General features: G+C 46.1%; 1 protein-coding gene across 2 annotated transcripts in view; it reads right to left on the bottom strand.

Moving 5' to 3' along the window:
* PAXIP1 (PAX interacting protein 1) overlaps window positions 1-3939 on the bottom strand; it is a 96600-nt gene extending 92661 nt beyond the window's left edge. For both annotated transcript variants that reach the window (XR_012902118.1, XM_075922770.1), the window contains exon 1: window positions 3543-3939. Coding sequence is in view for 1 of the 2 variants with exons in the window: in XM_075922770.1 (XP_075778885.1) it covers window positions 3543-3629 (87 nt within the window). In the remaining variant the exon portion in view is untranslated. The remainder of the gene's footprint in view (window positions 1-3542) is intronic.
* Between the last annotated feature and the right edge of the window lie 12470 nt (window positions 3940-16409).

The following is a 16409-nucleotide window of genomic DNA, read 5'->3' as shown; positions in this document are numbered from 1 at the left end:
TTTGCTTATTGGATAGTCAATTAGTCATTCACATCCCTAGTATCCACACAGGGCTGTAGAGACTAAACAAGGAGCTGAGAGCAGACAGAATAAGACCAGTGTGTATGGGGAGACAGATTTGACAAAGAGCTAAAATGTGAAGGGAGACCTAGGACTGGCTGGGCAAAGAAACTAGGACAAGAAGAGAGAGGCAGATCAGATGATGAGCTGAAAGAGGGGAACACGGACTGAGTGCAGGAACAGTAAGGGTGTGTCTAGACTGGCAAGAAACTTGCCAGCTGTGCACACTGGCCGCTTGAATTTGCACAAGAGCACTGACGTTCTTATGTAAAAATTCAGTGCTTCTTGTGCAAATACTTTGATGTTCCCACTCAGGGATAAGCCCTCTTGCACAAGAATACTTGCGCAAGAGGGCCAGTGTAGACAGGCACCTTAATTTTTTGCGCAAGACACCCGATGGCTAAAATGGCCATCGGAGCTTTCTTGCGCAAAAGCGCATCTATACTGGGCACGGATGCTTTTGCGCAAAAGCATCCGTGCCAATCTAGACGCTCTTTTGCAGAAATACTTTTAACGGAAAAACTTTTCCGTTAAAAGTATTTCCACAAAATCATGCCAGTGTAGGCGTCAAAGACTGTGGTGAAATCCTGAAAAGAGGAGATTGGGACTGAAAAGACAAGGAGAATGGGATAAGGATTTAAGGGGGGGAAAAGAGACAAGACTGAAATAAGGACAGGGTAGAAGAGTTCATGCTTGGCAGGAATGGCCAGAAGAGTCTGTGCCTAGTAGGGTAATTAGCTTCCACAGCCTAGACTAGAACCCAAGACTGCTGAAGCTAACCACTCCTCTGTAGTCAGCAAATATCTATGAAACCCACTGGCAAAGGTGTTAATACACACAGGGGATGTTAAACTGCTCCTGCTATTAGTTAGGGATGTAAGCAACTAACTGACTAGTCCCTCCCTCCGCCCCCGCCCCGCTCCGCTCTGCTCCACTCCGCTCCAGGCCTTGCTGTCTCTATTAGAAAGAGGCAGCAAGGTGAGAGAGATGGGGTGCTGGGAGGAGCCTGCTTAAAAGCCAGTTCCCCACAGCTCCAGCTTCGTGGGAAGGGGAAGGGGCAGAGCGGTGGCATTCCATCTTTAAAATGTACAAGAGCCCCAGTAGGGGCTATGGTGCATTTCAAAGACTGAAACGCAGCATGTAGCCTGGGGCCAGCTTCAAAAGCTGAATTGCCGCATGGAGCCTGGGGCCAGCAGAAGACTTCCCACTGGCTCCAGGCTCCATGCCGCATTTCAAAGGCAGAACACCGCCTGGCACTTTGAAATGATAGCAAGAGCCACCCAGCTGTTGCTAATTTTAAAACAGACGCACCCTTAACTAATTGAATAGTCAATGGAAATTCTATCGACTATTCAATTATTAATTAATCTAATTTTAACATCTCTACTATTAGTTATTCCACAACAGAGGTCTGTGCCAACAACAGCAGAGATCTGTACAATGGATGTAAAGGTTCCAACCCTACTGATGACCACTGTGGGTGTCAAAATTAGGGGTGTAAAATTCCATTTAATTAGTTAACCATTGAAACATTATGCTTAACCCATTAACTGATTAAATGGGGTGAGGGGGACAGCTTGCCTGTCTCAGCTGGCCTGGAGTGGGCCCCCACTGGTTAACCATAACAGATAAGCCTCACCCATTAAGGCTTATCTGTTATCCTGATGCCACATGTTGGAATTTCTATTTTTCAGTTTGTTTTAAAAATCCAGAGTTACACATAAAAAGGTATGTTAAAATACCATTAAGATTGCAAAGTGAAGCACAAACATTAGAAAAAGCCAAAATTAAGATTCCATTTGTGAAATGGGGATAATACCACCTCTCACTTCACAGCAGTGTTGAAAAGATTTAAGTAGTATCGGTTTGTGAAGCACTTTAATACAATAGTGAGGGGCGCCATAGAAATACCCTTAAGAAAAATAATAATTCTGACTCCACAGCAGAGTCTGAATAGTGTGCAATATATAAGGTAAGGGGCCCCACACAATGAACAATAAGAATAAAGCAAAATACTGAACTGCTGCTCATTAAATAAGCAGCATCCATATTTGGAAGGAATGAGGTTGGAGTCTTATGGGGAAAATAATATGTGATCATATAATTAAACACTTTTCATAATGAATATGCACAGGGGGCTGAATTAAAGTTGCACAGGTCATATTAATTCTGGCATTTCCTATCTTTTGAGTGCTTTTACTTTACTAAATAATAAAAACACTTCTTTGTGTTTAATAGTATTATATCGCTTCTCAGCCTTTTGGCTAAGATTAAATATAAAACCAGAACAAATCTAAGTAAATGGTCTCTGAAAACTCAGTCACTTTTTATTTGGTCATTAAATGAAAGTGACCTTACAACCTGACAAATCACACTCCCTCACCCTCCATCCTCCACAAGATTCCCTGCAGTTAGCACTTCTAGTGCTGGGTTGGGGATTTTTTTTCAAATCCTGGATTGTTAGGGATTTCTTAGAATGTCTGATTGGGGCCTTGTGTGCTACTTACTGACAGTCAAAACTTTGTGAAGAAGTTAGACTGCGAGAATGTTCTAATTTCCTTTAAAAGGTACAGAAAATGATTTTAATCACCCGCAGCAATTGATTAATACTTTCAGAGAGGAACGCTTCACATGTATCATATGTAACTATAACAAACCCTAAAGAGTCCCCCCCTCCCAATATATTTTTCACACACAGAAGTGCCGAGTGATTGTGCAAAGACTTGACTACACGCCCGGTTCCCTACATTTTTAAGTGCGGTCATTATAAATCCAGGGACACAATGGCAACGTGCATGTTCCGCACCCTCAGGCGCCGGGCGAGTGACCTTTCAGTGCAGTCAGTGCCTGTGGCACGGGGCTGGGCGAACAGGGATGAGGCGACCGGGGGCTCAGTGCCCATGGCCCGGAATGGGGCAGGGCAGGAAAGGGGGCTCCGCGCTGCTCCCTGAAGCCGGGCAGGGAAAGGAGGGAGCAGCCAGTGCCCGCGGTTCGGCCCTAGCGAGCGGGCCGTGCCCGAGGCTGGCGCTGGGCACAGGGCCGGGAGGCGGAGCGAGGGGTCCCCCCGTGGGTCTGTAGCGGGATGGGCAGGGGAGGCTGGACCCGAGGAGGCGGCGAGGGGCTGCGGAGGGCTGGCTGGACCCGAGGGCCCTGCCGCGGGGGCCGCCGCTGTCCGGGGAAGTCGCTCTCCCACTCGCCGTCCCGCCCGGCGGCTCCGCGCAGGCTGCTCTGGGGCCTGCGCACCGGGGCGGCCGGTTCCACGGCGCGGGGGGTGCGGAGGGAAACACAGAGACTGCAGCCCATTCGCCCGCAACCCCCTCAGAGAGTGCGCGAGACACCCCGCGCGCACACACACACACACTTATGCGCGGCGCGAGCTTTAAAGCGGCGCGAGCTTCCACAGCTGTCACCGGCGCAAGGAAGCAGTGGAAGAGCCCACAGTGCCCAGCGGCGGGCGGAGGGGGGGGGGGTTGACCCGGTACCTTGGGGTCGATGTCTCCCACTGCGAAGAACTTGACATCTTTGAACATCTCCTCGGGCACTTTCAGTTCCTCCCCGCCCGCCGACATGGTCCCGTCCGTGCGGAGCCGCGGCTCGCGCTCCCTGGGGCCAGCCCGGCGCTCCCTTCCCCTCCCCCCGCCGAACAACCGAACCGCGGGAGCAAGGCGCGCGCTGCGGAAGGCACCATTCCCCGCCGGGACCCGGGGGGAGACTGAGCCAAACGGCCCGATCAGCGCCCCCGGCTGCCAGTGCCGTGGCTTCTGCTGGCGGCGCCTCCGGGCACGGGCTCGCACCGAACTAGGCCCGAGCGCCTGCGTTCAACCACGCTGCGCAGCCTGCCGCTCCCCCTGTCGCCGCGATCAATGGACTCTCCCCCAGGAAAGGGGCGGGGGTGCCTGGTCCCGCCCATGTACGAACAAGCAGGAGACGGGATCCTGAGCTCTCGTGGGCGCAGCCCACTTCTTCAGATGGCCGGAGTGGGATGGGCGCACCCAAAACAAATGGGGGGGGGCAGGAAACAAGGAGCAGAGAGTACACAATCCGCAACCCAGCTTGGAACATGACCCCTCGCTCTCGGGGGGGGGCATTCCCGCTCACAAGCCCCCCCCCCCCCACCTGAAACCAATGATTTCCGGTCACCATGCTGCACAACCACATCATAAGCCTCCAGGAACTCAGGCCTGCAACCAGCCCAGTGTCTATACCAGCGAATTCGTCCCTGGACCCAACCACATCAGCCACCAAATCAGAGCGTCATTCAACTGCACCACCAGTAATTTGCTCTATGCCATCAAATGCCAGCAATGCCCCATTGGACAAACTGGACAGTCCCTACGGGAAAGACTCAATTGACCCCAATCAGATATAGGGAAAGGGAACATACAGAAACCTGTTGGAGAACACTTCAATCTACCTAATCACTCTTTAAGAGATCTCCAGGTGGCCATCTTGTCACAGACCAATTCTACAAGCTAAATACACAGAGAGTTGTTGGAATTACAATTCATCCACAAATTCAATTCCTCTACTGATTACCTTCTCAATCGAGATACTGGATGGCTGGGACATTGTCAACCAAAAACATTCCAGTGTTTCTCAACCAGTGATACAAGTACCCTTAGGGGTACTTGAGAGAAGTCGGGGGGGAAGGGGGTACGTCAACACAACTGAAACCTGGAGAAAACTGAATTTTTGTTTTAAGTTTTACAGCGCTCTATTATTTTTGGACTTTTTACACTCCAAAATTTCATCACCCACCTGGCTACAATTAAATTGTTTAAACAAATGTGTTGCAATAGTAGAAAAAAAATTGTGTCCCCCAAAACTAGGTACTGGGGGTACTTACAATTTTGTTTTAAAAAAAAGGGGGGTACTTAAATTTTTTTAAAAGGGGTAATTTATTAAAAAAAAAAAAAAAAAAAAGGTTGAGAAACACTAACATTCAATGAAGGTGCCAACAGCTCTTTGTGTAGATTCTTATGTTAGTACCCTTCCTATCTAATTGCGGTCCTTTGATCCTTATCTGCTGCTTTTTATCCAATCTTCGGGTGCTTATAGATTACCAGTTCTGCCTACTTGAGTTTCCCTTTGATATTTTCATACCCTCTGCTCCTTGTTTCCTGCCCCCTTCCTTTTTTTCTTCCTTTCCCTCTCCCTTCTCTCCTATTTATTTTAGGTCTGCACATCCTAAACTCAAAACTCCAGTCATCTGAAGAAGTGGGCTGTGCCCACAAAAGCTCAAGATACCATCTACATGTTTTGTTAGTCTATAAAGTGCTACCCACACCATTTGTTGTTTTTTAAGTTTATCCTGTACTTGTACAGACTAACTTGTCTATCCCCTGAAGCTTCCAGATAAGAAGGAAGGGAGCCTCTCCTGGCTCAGGCCCTGCCTGTGTCCCTAGGTCTTCCCTCCTCTCTGTCCCAAGCCTCCCTCAGACCCCTCCCATACCTTTGGCACCTCCAGAAAGGAGCCTCCGAGCCTTCCCCCCTCCCCACACAGGCAGCCTGGGAGCTGCTCCAGCACAGCCACATGCTGCATGCAGTGGGGGAGGGGAGATGTTTGGCTGTGTCCCACAGTGACCCAGGCAGGCATGGGGGAATAAAGGGGACAGCTGTCCTAGGGCCTGGTGATTCAAAAGTACCATGCGCTCCCGGCAGTGCTTGGGGATGAGGGTGCAGTGATCTGGGGGGCGTAGCACAGCTGTACAGGCAGTGCTGCTTTGGCACTGCCCTTTATGTAAGCCCAGAGCTTCCCACACGCACGCTTTACCCCCAAATCACCAATTAGGGTTGCCAGGTGTACAGTTTTGAACCGGACAGTCTGGTATTTGAGGGTTCTGTCTGGGAAAAAAATTAAGAAAATACCAGACATATAAAATGTCCATTATTTTCTAATTAGGTAAGTTTTGTTATTAGAAGTATCAGTACTTAGTTGCAAACTGCCTGGCTGGTAGACACGCTCATGCTGCATGAGTATGTCTACCAGACAGGCAGTACACAACTATGCGAAGGGGGAGGGAGGCGGGGCATGAGGAATCCCCGGGGCCAGACACGCTTGTGCTTCGCCGGGCGTGCACAGGACGGGTAGCACCGCGGGATCTGCATCTGCCTGAGTCAGTTCTGCTCCCTGCTGGCTGATTCTCTCCCCCCACTCCACACCTTCGGCCAGCCCCACTCCCCCCGACCCCCTCCTGGACAGCCCCGCTTCCCGTCGGCTGGTCCCCCCCCACCCAATCTCCCCCGGCCAGCCCCACTCCCTCTGACCAGCCCTGCTTCCCGCCAGCCGGTTCCCCCCCCCCCCGCCCCGATCTCCCCTGGCCAGCCTCATTGCCCCCGACCCCGCTCCACCAGCCCTGTTTCCCACCAGCTGATTCCCCCCCATTCTCCTAGCCAGCCCCCCTCCCCCACCGCCATCTGAGATCAAATGTGTCTGGAATTTTTTTTGAATCCACCTGGAAACCCTAGCCCCAATTCAAAAGCACAGTGGCTGCCTTGGCCTGATACAATGGTACTGCTGTAAGTGTGCACTTTGGCCATGGGAGAGAGTTCTCCCAGGCCATAGGGATGTGTGTGCGAAGGGTGCAAAAGCACTCCCCCCCCCCTCCCCCCCCCCCTCATGGTCCCTTAGTAAGCATGCTCTGGACAGCCAGGGGAAGGCAGGAGCAGCGAACGTGCTGACTAAGCTTCCCAGCCAGGGGAAGGCTGGAGCTGATTTCCCTGCTTACTTAGGGGACCATAGGGGATGCATTCACATCCTTGTGGCCCACATTTACAAAAAAAAGCCCTCCCCCGACACACAGAAATTCCTGCATATGGCCTGTCTCCCATCCACACAATGAAACCAGCTCAGTGAGAACCAACTCTCAATGACATAGCACTGTACACACAAGCACTTATGCTGGCAAAATGTATGTTACTCGAGCATATTTTATTCATACTCCTAAGAAAGAAAAGTGTTGCCAACATAAATCTACATGTCTACTCAGGCTTTTCCAATCCCCAGTGCTATTTCAGAGCAAGCCCATGCATTGCCCTTCTCCCAGCTCTGTGCATTTCATGTTACAAACATGAGATTGGAATTGCTCTATTCAATTTTAAAATACCAGTGCACACAAAGATTCAAGTCCTATATTTTATATTTGACTTCTTCATTACTGAAGGCAGCATCCTCTGTCCAGGGGAACCTAATTAATATTCAGTGGCTAATCATGGCCTGCTGTGATAGTCTAGGTACTAGAGACAATGTCCTAATGAGTATTAAAATGTGTATAGTTGTACATATGTCAAGCAATCCAATAATAAACACCTCAGGGGACAGGGTTTTCTCCTGGGTTCTTTTCCCAGGTCTACTGATCTGCTGTTAATCTCTCTGTTCCTAATGCCCCAATTCAGTAAAGCATTTCAGCACTTTCTTAACTGTATGAGGCTACATCTAGACTGCACTGGTAAATTAGAAAAAGATACGCAATTTGCGGTACGTTACTTTCGAAAGAGGCTTTTCTGAAATGTGATGCGTCTACAAGGTACCAAATTTTGGAAAATAGTGCTCTTTCGACACATCCCTTATTTTCATAGTACGAGGTTTACTGGGATGGTGCAAGAGCACATCCGCTTTTTCCAAAAAATTTCTGAAAAAGCGGATTCGTTCCTTGGACGCAGCGTTGCTTTTCCGGGATACCTACAGTATCCAGAAAATCAATGCTGTCTAGACATAGCCTTAGATGTCAATGGGATTTTAAACTTATAAGTGCTTTGCTGAACTGGGACCTCAGTTTCTGCAGTTGTAAAATGTGAATAATAATTTCTACCTCACAGGGGCATTATGGCAGTTAAGTATTTAAGGCCAGATTCTGCTACCCTGACATTTGATATTACAGAACTTCACTCAGAGTAATTTTATTGAAAAAGCTTTTTGTGAATTAAGGTTCTGCTCAATGAGAGTTAGTGGTGGCTGAATCTGGCTGCTAATGATTGTCAGGTGCTTTGAGAATCTTAGATGAAAAGTTGGCTATAATGCTGGTATTATTCTCAATCACTACATTTTGTTAGGTTATTGAATATGTGAACCAAAATAGCAGACTATATAGGAGATATGAAATGCATGCTAATTTAAAACAAAACAGTAGATTTATTGCAGATCGTGACTGATTTATTAAACATATACTGGATACAACATACAAGACATGAAATATGCACAAGACATAATATATAGCATACAACATAATGGTAACATACAAGGAAGTAAGAGATTTCAAATGACAGTAATAGGGAGAATTTTTCAAATTGTTATTTAAATATTGAAGGCCCAATTCTGCCCTCCATCACATTGAGAAATATCTTACTCTGAGGGTAGCCCCATTGAATAAGAATAATATTCTCTGAATAAGCTACTACTCAATTTAATTGAGGCAGAGTTGGTTTCTAAATAATTACTGTTTTATATGCTTATTTGATGTTATTTCCCCAAATTGTTTAATTGCTATTTGCATGCAGGACTGCCCCCAAATAATGTATATTTATGATTTAACTTCCTGAAACATCTTCTTAAAATTCACATATTTGTGATATTTTAACTGCTTCAAAATTAGCAATCACATGTGGCTTATTTGCTATTATGATGAAAGTCCTTTAAATATCATTTAAAACAAATCTTATTAGAGAATAAGTATTTTAGTTGTGTTGCTGTTTGTAGATTTTGGCTTCTCTATTAGAATTGCTCTAACCAAAACCATTACAAATCTTCTTGTGGCTAAGTTTAAACATTTATTTGATCTTATATCAACACAGTTTACTGTTCTCTCTTCTTAAGCTTTCTCTACAATGTTGACTTATGAGTAGGGCCCTACCAAATTCACAGTCATGAAAAACATGTCATGAACCATAAAATCTGGTCTCCCCTCATGAAATCTAGTCCTTTGTGTGCTTTTAACCAATACTAGTCAGATTTCAGAGGGGAGACCAGAATTTCTCAAATTAGGCCATATCATGCCTTCCTTATTTCTGTGCTGCTGCTGGCAGCAGCTCTGCTTTTAGAGCTGGGCTCCTGACCATCAACTGCTATTCTCCAGCTGTCCAGCTCTGAAGGCAACACCAGTGATAGCAGCAGTGCAGAAGTACTAGTAGCAGTATTGCAACCCCTACTACAATATTCTTGCAACCCTCCCTCCCCCACAACTCCTTTTTGGGTTAGGACCCCTACAATTACAACACTCATCAAATCTGAGATTTAAATAGCTGAAATAATGAAAATTATTATTTTTAAAATCCTACAGCCATGAAATTGACCAAAATGGACCATGAATCTGTGAGGACCTACTTATGAGTTTCTGTGCTCTGCCACATGTGCTTCTACCTTCCTGATGGGTCCCTCATCATCTTCAGTGAATCCTCATTCTTCCCTCTTCTCCAAATGTTTGTATCCCTCAAGTTTCTATCATCAATTCCATAATTTTAACCTGCATACTCTTCTCTTGGTGACCTCCCTTACTTCCAGGACTTCATCTGTAGTCTCTGAAATCTGAGTGCCCAATTTGTCTCTTTATCCATAACACCTCCCCTATTGTGCAATCTTATATCTCCAAACACCCTGTAAGTGAAACATTCAATACATCACCCCGCAACCACACTGAAATTCTTATCTTTCTTCTTGGTTCCCCTCTTCTATCTATCTTCTGTCACTACTAACAGTTCCCCTTGTTCTTCACATCTTGCAGGCTCACCATTTTGCTGTCATAATTGACTTTTCTTTGCCCTCTTCCTTCATAGCCACTCTCTAAACCCTACCACTTATTCCTTGTACTGTCATCAAAATCTATCCTCACTAGTCACACTGCCCCACACCCTGATTTGCTGAAACTTCTCCTCTCACTTTATAACTGCTAAATTCAAAAAATTCTCCCTCTGCTCTCCCTACATCACATACTTCATTCCTTGTATCTGTTTGCTGACTTTCCCTCTTATCAGATATAATTGAAATCCTTGTCTCTTTCAATCTTGTTCCCTGCTTTCATTCCTTCCAACTCTTGCCTTTGCTCACTATTCTTCTCCCGATCAATTCACTTTACTACGCCCACTATGTATTTTTCACTCCTGTTTTTATACTTCCTATATCCTGTCTCTCAGAGTTGATCCAGTCTACCACTACATCCATCAAGATCCCTCTATCTCCTTCAAATCCCTCCCAAAAACCTACTTGTCACAGGAATCCTTCCTCCCAACGTCTCTTCAGCACTCTCTCATCCAGGGCCAGCCTTAAGGAAAATGCCACCCTGGGTGAACTTGTGTTTTGATGCTCCTGACCCTTGGGGGCATAGCACCACTGATTTCCCCTGACACCTATGGGCTCCCAAACCCGTGCTCCGCCCTCCTGTTCACTCTTTACTACTAACCTTGCATTGTGCCCCTTTTACTCCCAACCCTTGTACAGTGCCCCCTTCACCCCAACCCCTGCACTTTCCTCCCACCTGTGCCCTCAACCCCAGTCCTGCACTTTCAGCTAGTCCTGCCACACTGCTCAATACATTCCCCCCTTTGTCCAGCAACACCCATGCCCAGTTGCCCCTCTCCCTGTGGCTATGGCTCCAAGAATTACAAACAACCTCTGTTCCTGTACTATTCATATCTCTGAGGTTCTACTGTATTTATTCAGCTAGGCAAATCAGGAGCATAAGAGATCCACCTGATATTTAAAATCCCATCAACCTGACAGCCTCTTTAAAATATCAGTTGTTAACTATGCAAGGTCAGAGCACTGCACATGTTTAAATCATTGAGACCTAACACTTAATGCCCATTAATAAGGTGTCAGTTTTAATCAAACTGTTTTTCCCAGCCAATTATGATAAAGATCTCAGGATGAAGTTTAATTCCATTTGGGTATAGATATTTAATGCAATGTGAATAAAAGGGGGGAAAGTCCATAAAACTGCGCAACAGGAAGAAATGCATTTTACAATAGTTAGGTGCATTTAAAGAACAATGTCTTAGAGCATTAAAGTTTTTCGCAATATATAATTTACAGTTTCTCTATTGATGGAATGGTACAATGGAAAAAGATAAACTACTAGATAGCTAGAATGAGAAAAACTTTAAAACCTCCATCAAGTTTTAAAAACAAAACATAAATAAAGCTTTTGTCCTTAAGAGTACATCTACACTTGCTCCCTAGTTCGAGCTAGGGATGCAAATGTAGCTGACCGAAATTGCTAATGAAGCGGGGATTTAAATAGCCCGTGCTTCATTAGCATAATCTCGCCCGCATGCTAGTCCGCTCACCAGCTGATTTGAACCAGGAAGTGCGCTTCGGGACGCGTTTTTTGAGGAGTAACGTTAGTTCGAACCAAGGGGTTTGATTCGAACTAACGCATCCCGGAGCACACTTCCTGGTTCAAATCAGATGGCGAGCAGAATAGCGCGTGGGTGAGATTATGCTAATGAAGCGCGGGATATTTAAATCCCCGCTTCATTAGCAATTTCGGTCAGCTACATTTGCATTCCTAGCTCGAACTAGGAAGTAGGTGTAGACTTACCCTTAAATATTAAGTCCTAAAATTAGAAGACTAAAACTAAAGTGCTTGATCCTGGTAATCACTGGCATGAAAAAGGAGCAGGAGCAGGCCCAAAGATTATACCAATCAAATACCACATATTTTTCCTCCCTGTTTTTGCAACATCAGTGGTTGCTTCCATTTTTCCCAATTTTAATAAATCCTGTCTGAATGCTATCAAATTTAAAACAAAAGAGGGGGATGGGGGAGAGATGGTAGCAAACAGTAATACATTTTTTACAAAAGGGAAATTATTTCCAATTTTTTCCATTTGTTTGAATTTGTCCTTTCCCAATCAGCAGAGGTACCTTTCTTTCCCCCACAGTATATGAGTATCAACCTCCTACTGAAGTCAATGAGAATTCTTTGTACCCAGAGGAACAGAATAGTGCTATGGGATAGGGAACATTAGTGCCAGTCTTAATGTAGGAGGAGTTCTCTTTCAGTTCAAGAGTCCTCCGGGCATTTTAAAAGAGTTTTTAATAGCATCCGAGGGTTTTTTTTTAAATTTCATTTATTAGTCTGTCTGGCCTGTGAGACTTATGGGGAACTAATTTACAGAGTTGTATAAATCCATTTCCGAGATGACAGTCACAGAAGTCTCCAGCGTGTGTGTGTGTGTGTGTTCAGGAAGCTCTTTAAGCCTTGTTCATTAATTTTACATGCATATAGAGATTTATAAACATTTGAAATAAATGGAAATTTCTGTGGAATTTTTAGGGGATTCTTAGCCTGATATTTTTTTTTTTTTTTTTTTTTTAACACACCAGTGAAATTTGAGTAATGCAACTGAAGCCAATTAGGAAACAGATCTAACAGTCCTGCACTGCTGTAAAATTGCTGTGAGGAAGAGCTGAGCTCTCTGACATAGCTGAGACACAGTCTGTTTCCCATCCCTCCACCCTCCCAAATTACTTTTTATTAGAGAAAATAAATGTTATTTTCACACACATCCCATCCATACAGTTATTAAGGACTTTATTTTGCTTTAAGCTTATTTTGTAGCTGATTTTTCTGCCAGAGATTTGAAGTCAGAGAAGCCAAATGACAAATCTAGTTAAATCTTATATCCTAATATTTATTCTAGCTTCCAGCTTCAAATATAGGGCTTAATTCTGTAAATTTTTACACATAATGTGCAAAATTCATACCCTGACTGAGGCTCAATATTATTTTACTCTATGAGTGACCCTCCTCACTTCAGTCTGACTGCTTATGAATTAAGGTGTTACTCAATATCAGTCAGGCTATCAATCTGCCCACATATAAATATCTTATCTTTACCCATATAAATAGTCTTGTTGGCTTCAAGGAGATCACTCTCTCATATGAGTAAAGATTACTCACATGTCTGGATGTTTTTCTGAAAGATCTGTTCCTAAGTAATATTTTGGAGAAGTTCTAGCCTTTGTTACACAGGAGGTCAGACTAGATGCATATATTGCATATATTTAATTAATCATCTTCTAAAAAGTTATTTCCCAGTTTATGACAAAAAATAACATCAATTTCTGCATCTATAGCCTAGTTTATGATCAATGAGAATAAAAAACTAGTCAGAAAAATGCGCCCTTAATAACATCTCCTTGAAAATGCTGTCAACTGTCTTCAATTGGTTTTTTCCCCTCTTATTCTTGTTTCTCATGGGACGTTAGCTACCAATTCCCTGAGTTTGCTAAAGTCTGCCTTCTTGGAATCCATTGTGTTTCATTTGCTATTCTCCCTCCTACCATTCCTTAGAATCATGAACTCTACCATTTCATGATCACTTTTACCCAAGTTGCCTTCCACTTTCAGAGTTCCTTCCTATTTGTTAAAATCAAATCTTGAATAGCCTCCTCCCAGTAGCTTTCTCCACCTTCTGAAATTAAAAGAAAAACTGTCTCCAATACATTTCAAAAACTTGTGGATAATCTGTGCCCTGCTGTGCCATTTTCCAAAAACATGTCTGGATAGTTAAAGTTCCCCATCACCACCAAGTCCTGTGCTTTGGATGATTTTGTTAGTTGTTTAAAAGAGCCTCATCCTCTTCTTCTTCCCATTAGGTGATCTGTAGTAGAACCCTATCATGGCATCACTCGTGTTTTTACCCCTTTATGGTTTTTCATATTGTTGAATTCTATATGTCTTTCTTTCTTTTTCTCTTCCACAGCTAAGAAAGTGAGTTGCTCTAATTCCCTAATAAATTTGTTAGTCTTTAAAGTGCCACCAGACTCTTTGTTTTTGCTGAAACGGACTAACACAGCTGCCCTCTGAAACCTAATAATATAGAGTTACCCATGCAATAATATACACTATATTATATTTGCATCTATACACAGGGGCTACGTCTACATTGGCCCCTTTTCCGGAAGGGGCATGCTAATTTTTTAGATCGTAATAGGGAAATCCGCGGGGGATTTAAATATCCCCCGCGGCATTTAAATAAAAATGTCCGCCGCTTTTTTCCGGCTTTTAGAAAAGCCGGAAAAGAGCGTCTGCACTGGCCCCGATCCGGCCCGATCCTCCAGAAAAAAGCCCTTTTTTCCAGAGGATCGGGGCCAGTGTAGACGTTCTTTTCCGGCTTTTCTAAAAGCCGGAAAAAAGCGGCGGACATTTTTATTTAAATGCCGCGGGGGATATTTAAATCCCCCGCGGATTTCCCTATTACGACCTGTGAAATTAACATGCCCCTTTCGGAAAAGGGGCCAGTGTAGACGAGCCCAGGCAGTCTCCGGGTTACGTACAAGATAGGGACTGTAGGTTTGTTCTTAAGTTGAATCTGTATGTAAGTCGGAATTGGCGTCCAGATTCAGCCGCTGTTGAAACTGACCAGTGGCTGACTACAGGAAGCCTGAGGCAGAGTTGCTCTGCCCCGGGCTTCCTGGAATCAGCCGCTGATCAGTTTCAACAGGCTGAATCTGGACGCCAGTTCCGACTTACATACAGATTCAACTTAAGAACCCCAGGCGTCCCCAAGTCAGCTGCTGCTGAAACTGATCAGCGGCTGATTCCAGGAAGCCCGGGGCAGAGCAACTCTGCCTCGGGTTTCCTGTAGTCAGCGCTGGTCAGTTTCAGCAGCGGCTGACTTGGGGACGCCTGGGGCAGAGCAGCTGGGGTGCTGCCGGGTTGGTCCAGTAGCGCCCAGAGCGGCGCTGCGGGACCAACCGGCAGCGCCCCAGCTGCTCTACCACAGGCATCCGGAGAAAAGCCTGGTCTGCTGAGGGGGGGGGGGGCGTACTAGCTGCGCCCCCTCCCCCAGCAGACCAGGGAGACGCGGGTGGCGGACCGAGACGTACCGCGGTCCCGCCGCCCAGGTCCTCCACGGCTTTGCTCCGCGTCTCCCTGGTCTGCTGGAGACCAGCAGACCAGGGAGACGGGGAGCAAAGCCTCTGAGGACGCCGGCAGCAGGACAGCCGCGGCACGTCTGGGCTGTCCCGCTGCCCGCGTGCTCCAGGGAGACCGCGGAGCAAACCCCGTTCGTAACTGCGGATCCAGTGTAAGTCGGATCCGCGTAACTCGGGGACTGCCTGTATATCTATATATACTCATATATACTGAATATTATAGGCAAATAAGCAAACAAGTTTTATTAAAGTTACAATTAAATTTAGGGTTACCCAAGCAAATAGAAATTCTATGAAAACCTACGTGCAAGTTGCAAATATAGTTATACCAGGGGTGGGCAGGAGGCTGTCAATGAGCCAAATCTGGCCCACCAAGCCACCGGATCTGGCCCATGGCTGCCTCACTGAAACCCTTAGGTAACAAGCAGCTCACTCTTTAAAATGCCAGCTGCTCTCCGGTCTGGATGGCTGGGGAAGATGCTGCTCCCACTCCCCAAGCAAAATCTCTCAGCTCTCATTGGCCAATTTCCTGCCAATAGGAGCTGAGAAATTTTGCTGGGGGCAGGGGCAGGGGCAGTGTGGGAAGCTTCTCTTCCTCCCTTCCCTCCCCCATGCCTGGAGCGGAGCCATGTGCAGTAGCTAGCAGCCTGCAGCAGACAGTCTGCCTCAGGTTTCTGCAGGGCTGCTGGTCGGGTGCCACCTAGGTAAGCACCTCCCAGAGCCTGCCTCTGACACTGCCCTCCCCTCTGACTACTTGTCCCAGGCCACCACCCAAATCCTGTGTACCCCTTTTCCCATGTCACAACACCCAGACCTGCACCCCTTCCTACACCTCTTCCCCAGGCCAGAATCCTCTCCTGCACCCATATCGCCTCCCAAGCCCTTGCCCCAGATTATAACTCTCTTCTTCACCCACACTCCTTCTCAGACCCTTCACTCCCTCTTGCACCCCAGTCTCCCACCCTAAGCTCTCTTCTGCACCCAACGCCCCAAACTGCATACCCTCTCCATAGAAGTGCAGCCTTTGACCACTTGCCAAAATCTTAGAGTGGGCCCCCATTAGAAATTATTGCCCACCCCTGAATTATATGCAGATCCTTAATGATATTTGTAAGGCCCAATGGCTACCTTGCCAATAGATCAGTAGAGAGATCAGGGCTGCCGACATAATCTCCTGGAAGGGGTGTGGCATTGGACAGAAGGGGCAACCTCCTCTACCCAGCATTTCAGCACTACCTGGACTGCATGGCCTAGGGCTCTGGCAACGATTTAAATGGACCAGGGCTCTGGCTACTGCAGCAGTAGCAACAGTGATGGCTGAGAGCCCTGGACCCTTTTTAAATCACTGGGACAGTTGCCCCTTCTGCACACACCACCTGTTGGCAGCCCTAAGAGCGATTGTTCCTCCTGGAATTTCCTATAGGAAGTTCAATTTTCCTAATTTCAATGCTCTCTTTTTATAACGTGATTCTGA

This window comes from Pelodiscus sinensis, chromosome 2 (assembly GCF_049634645.1).
Source record: "Pelodiscus sinensis isolate JC-2024 chromosome 2, ASM4963464v1, whole genome shotgun sequence".
Lineage (NCBI taxonomy): Eukaryota > Metazoa > Chordata > Testudines > Trionychidae > Pelodiscus > Pelodiscus sinensis.
The sequence above is the reverse complement of the archived record's forward strand: the minus strand, read 5'-3'. Positions and strand labels throughout refer to the sequence as shown.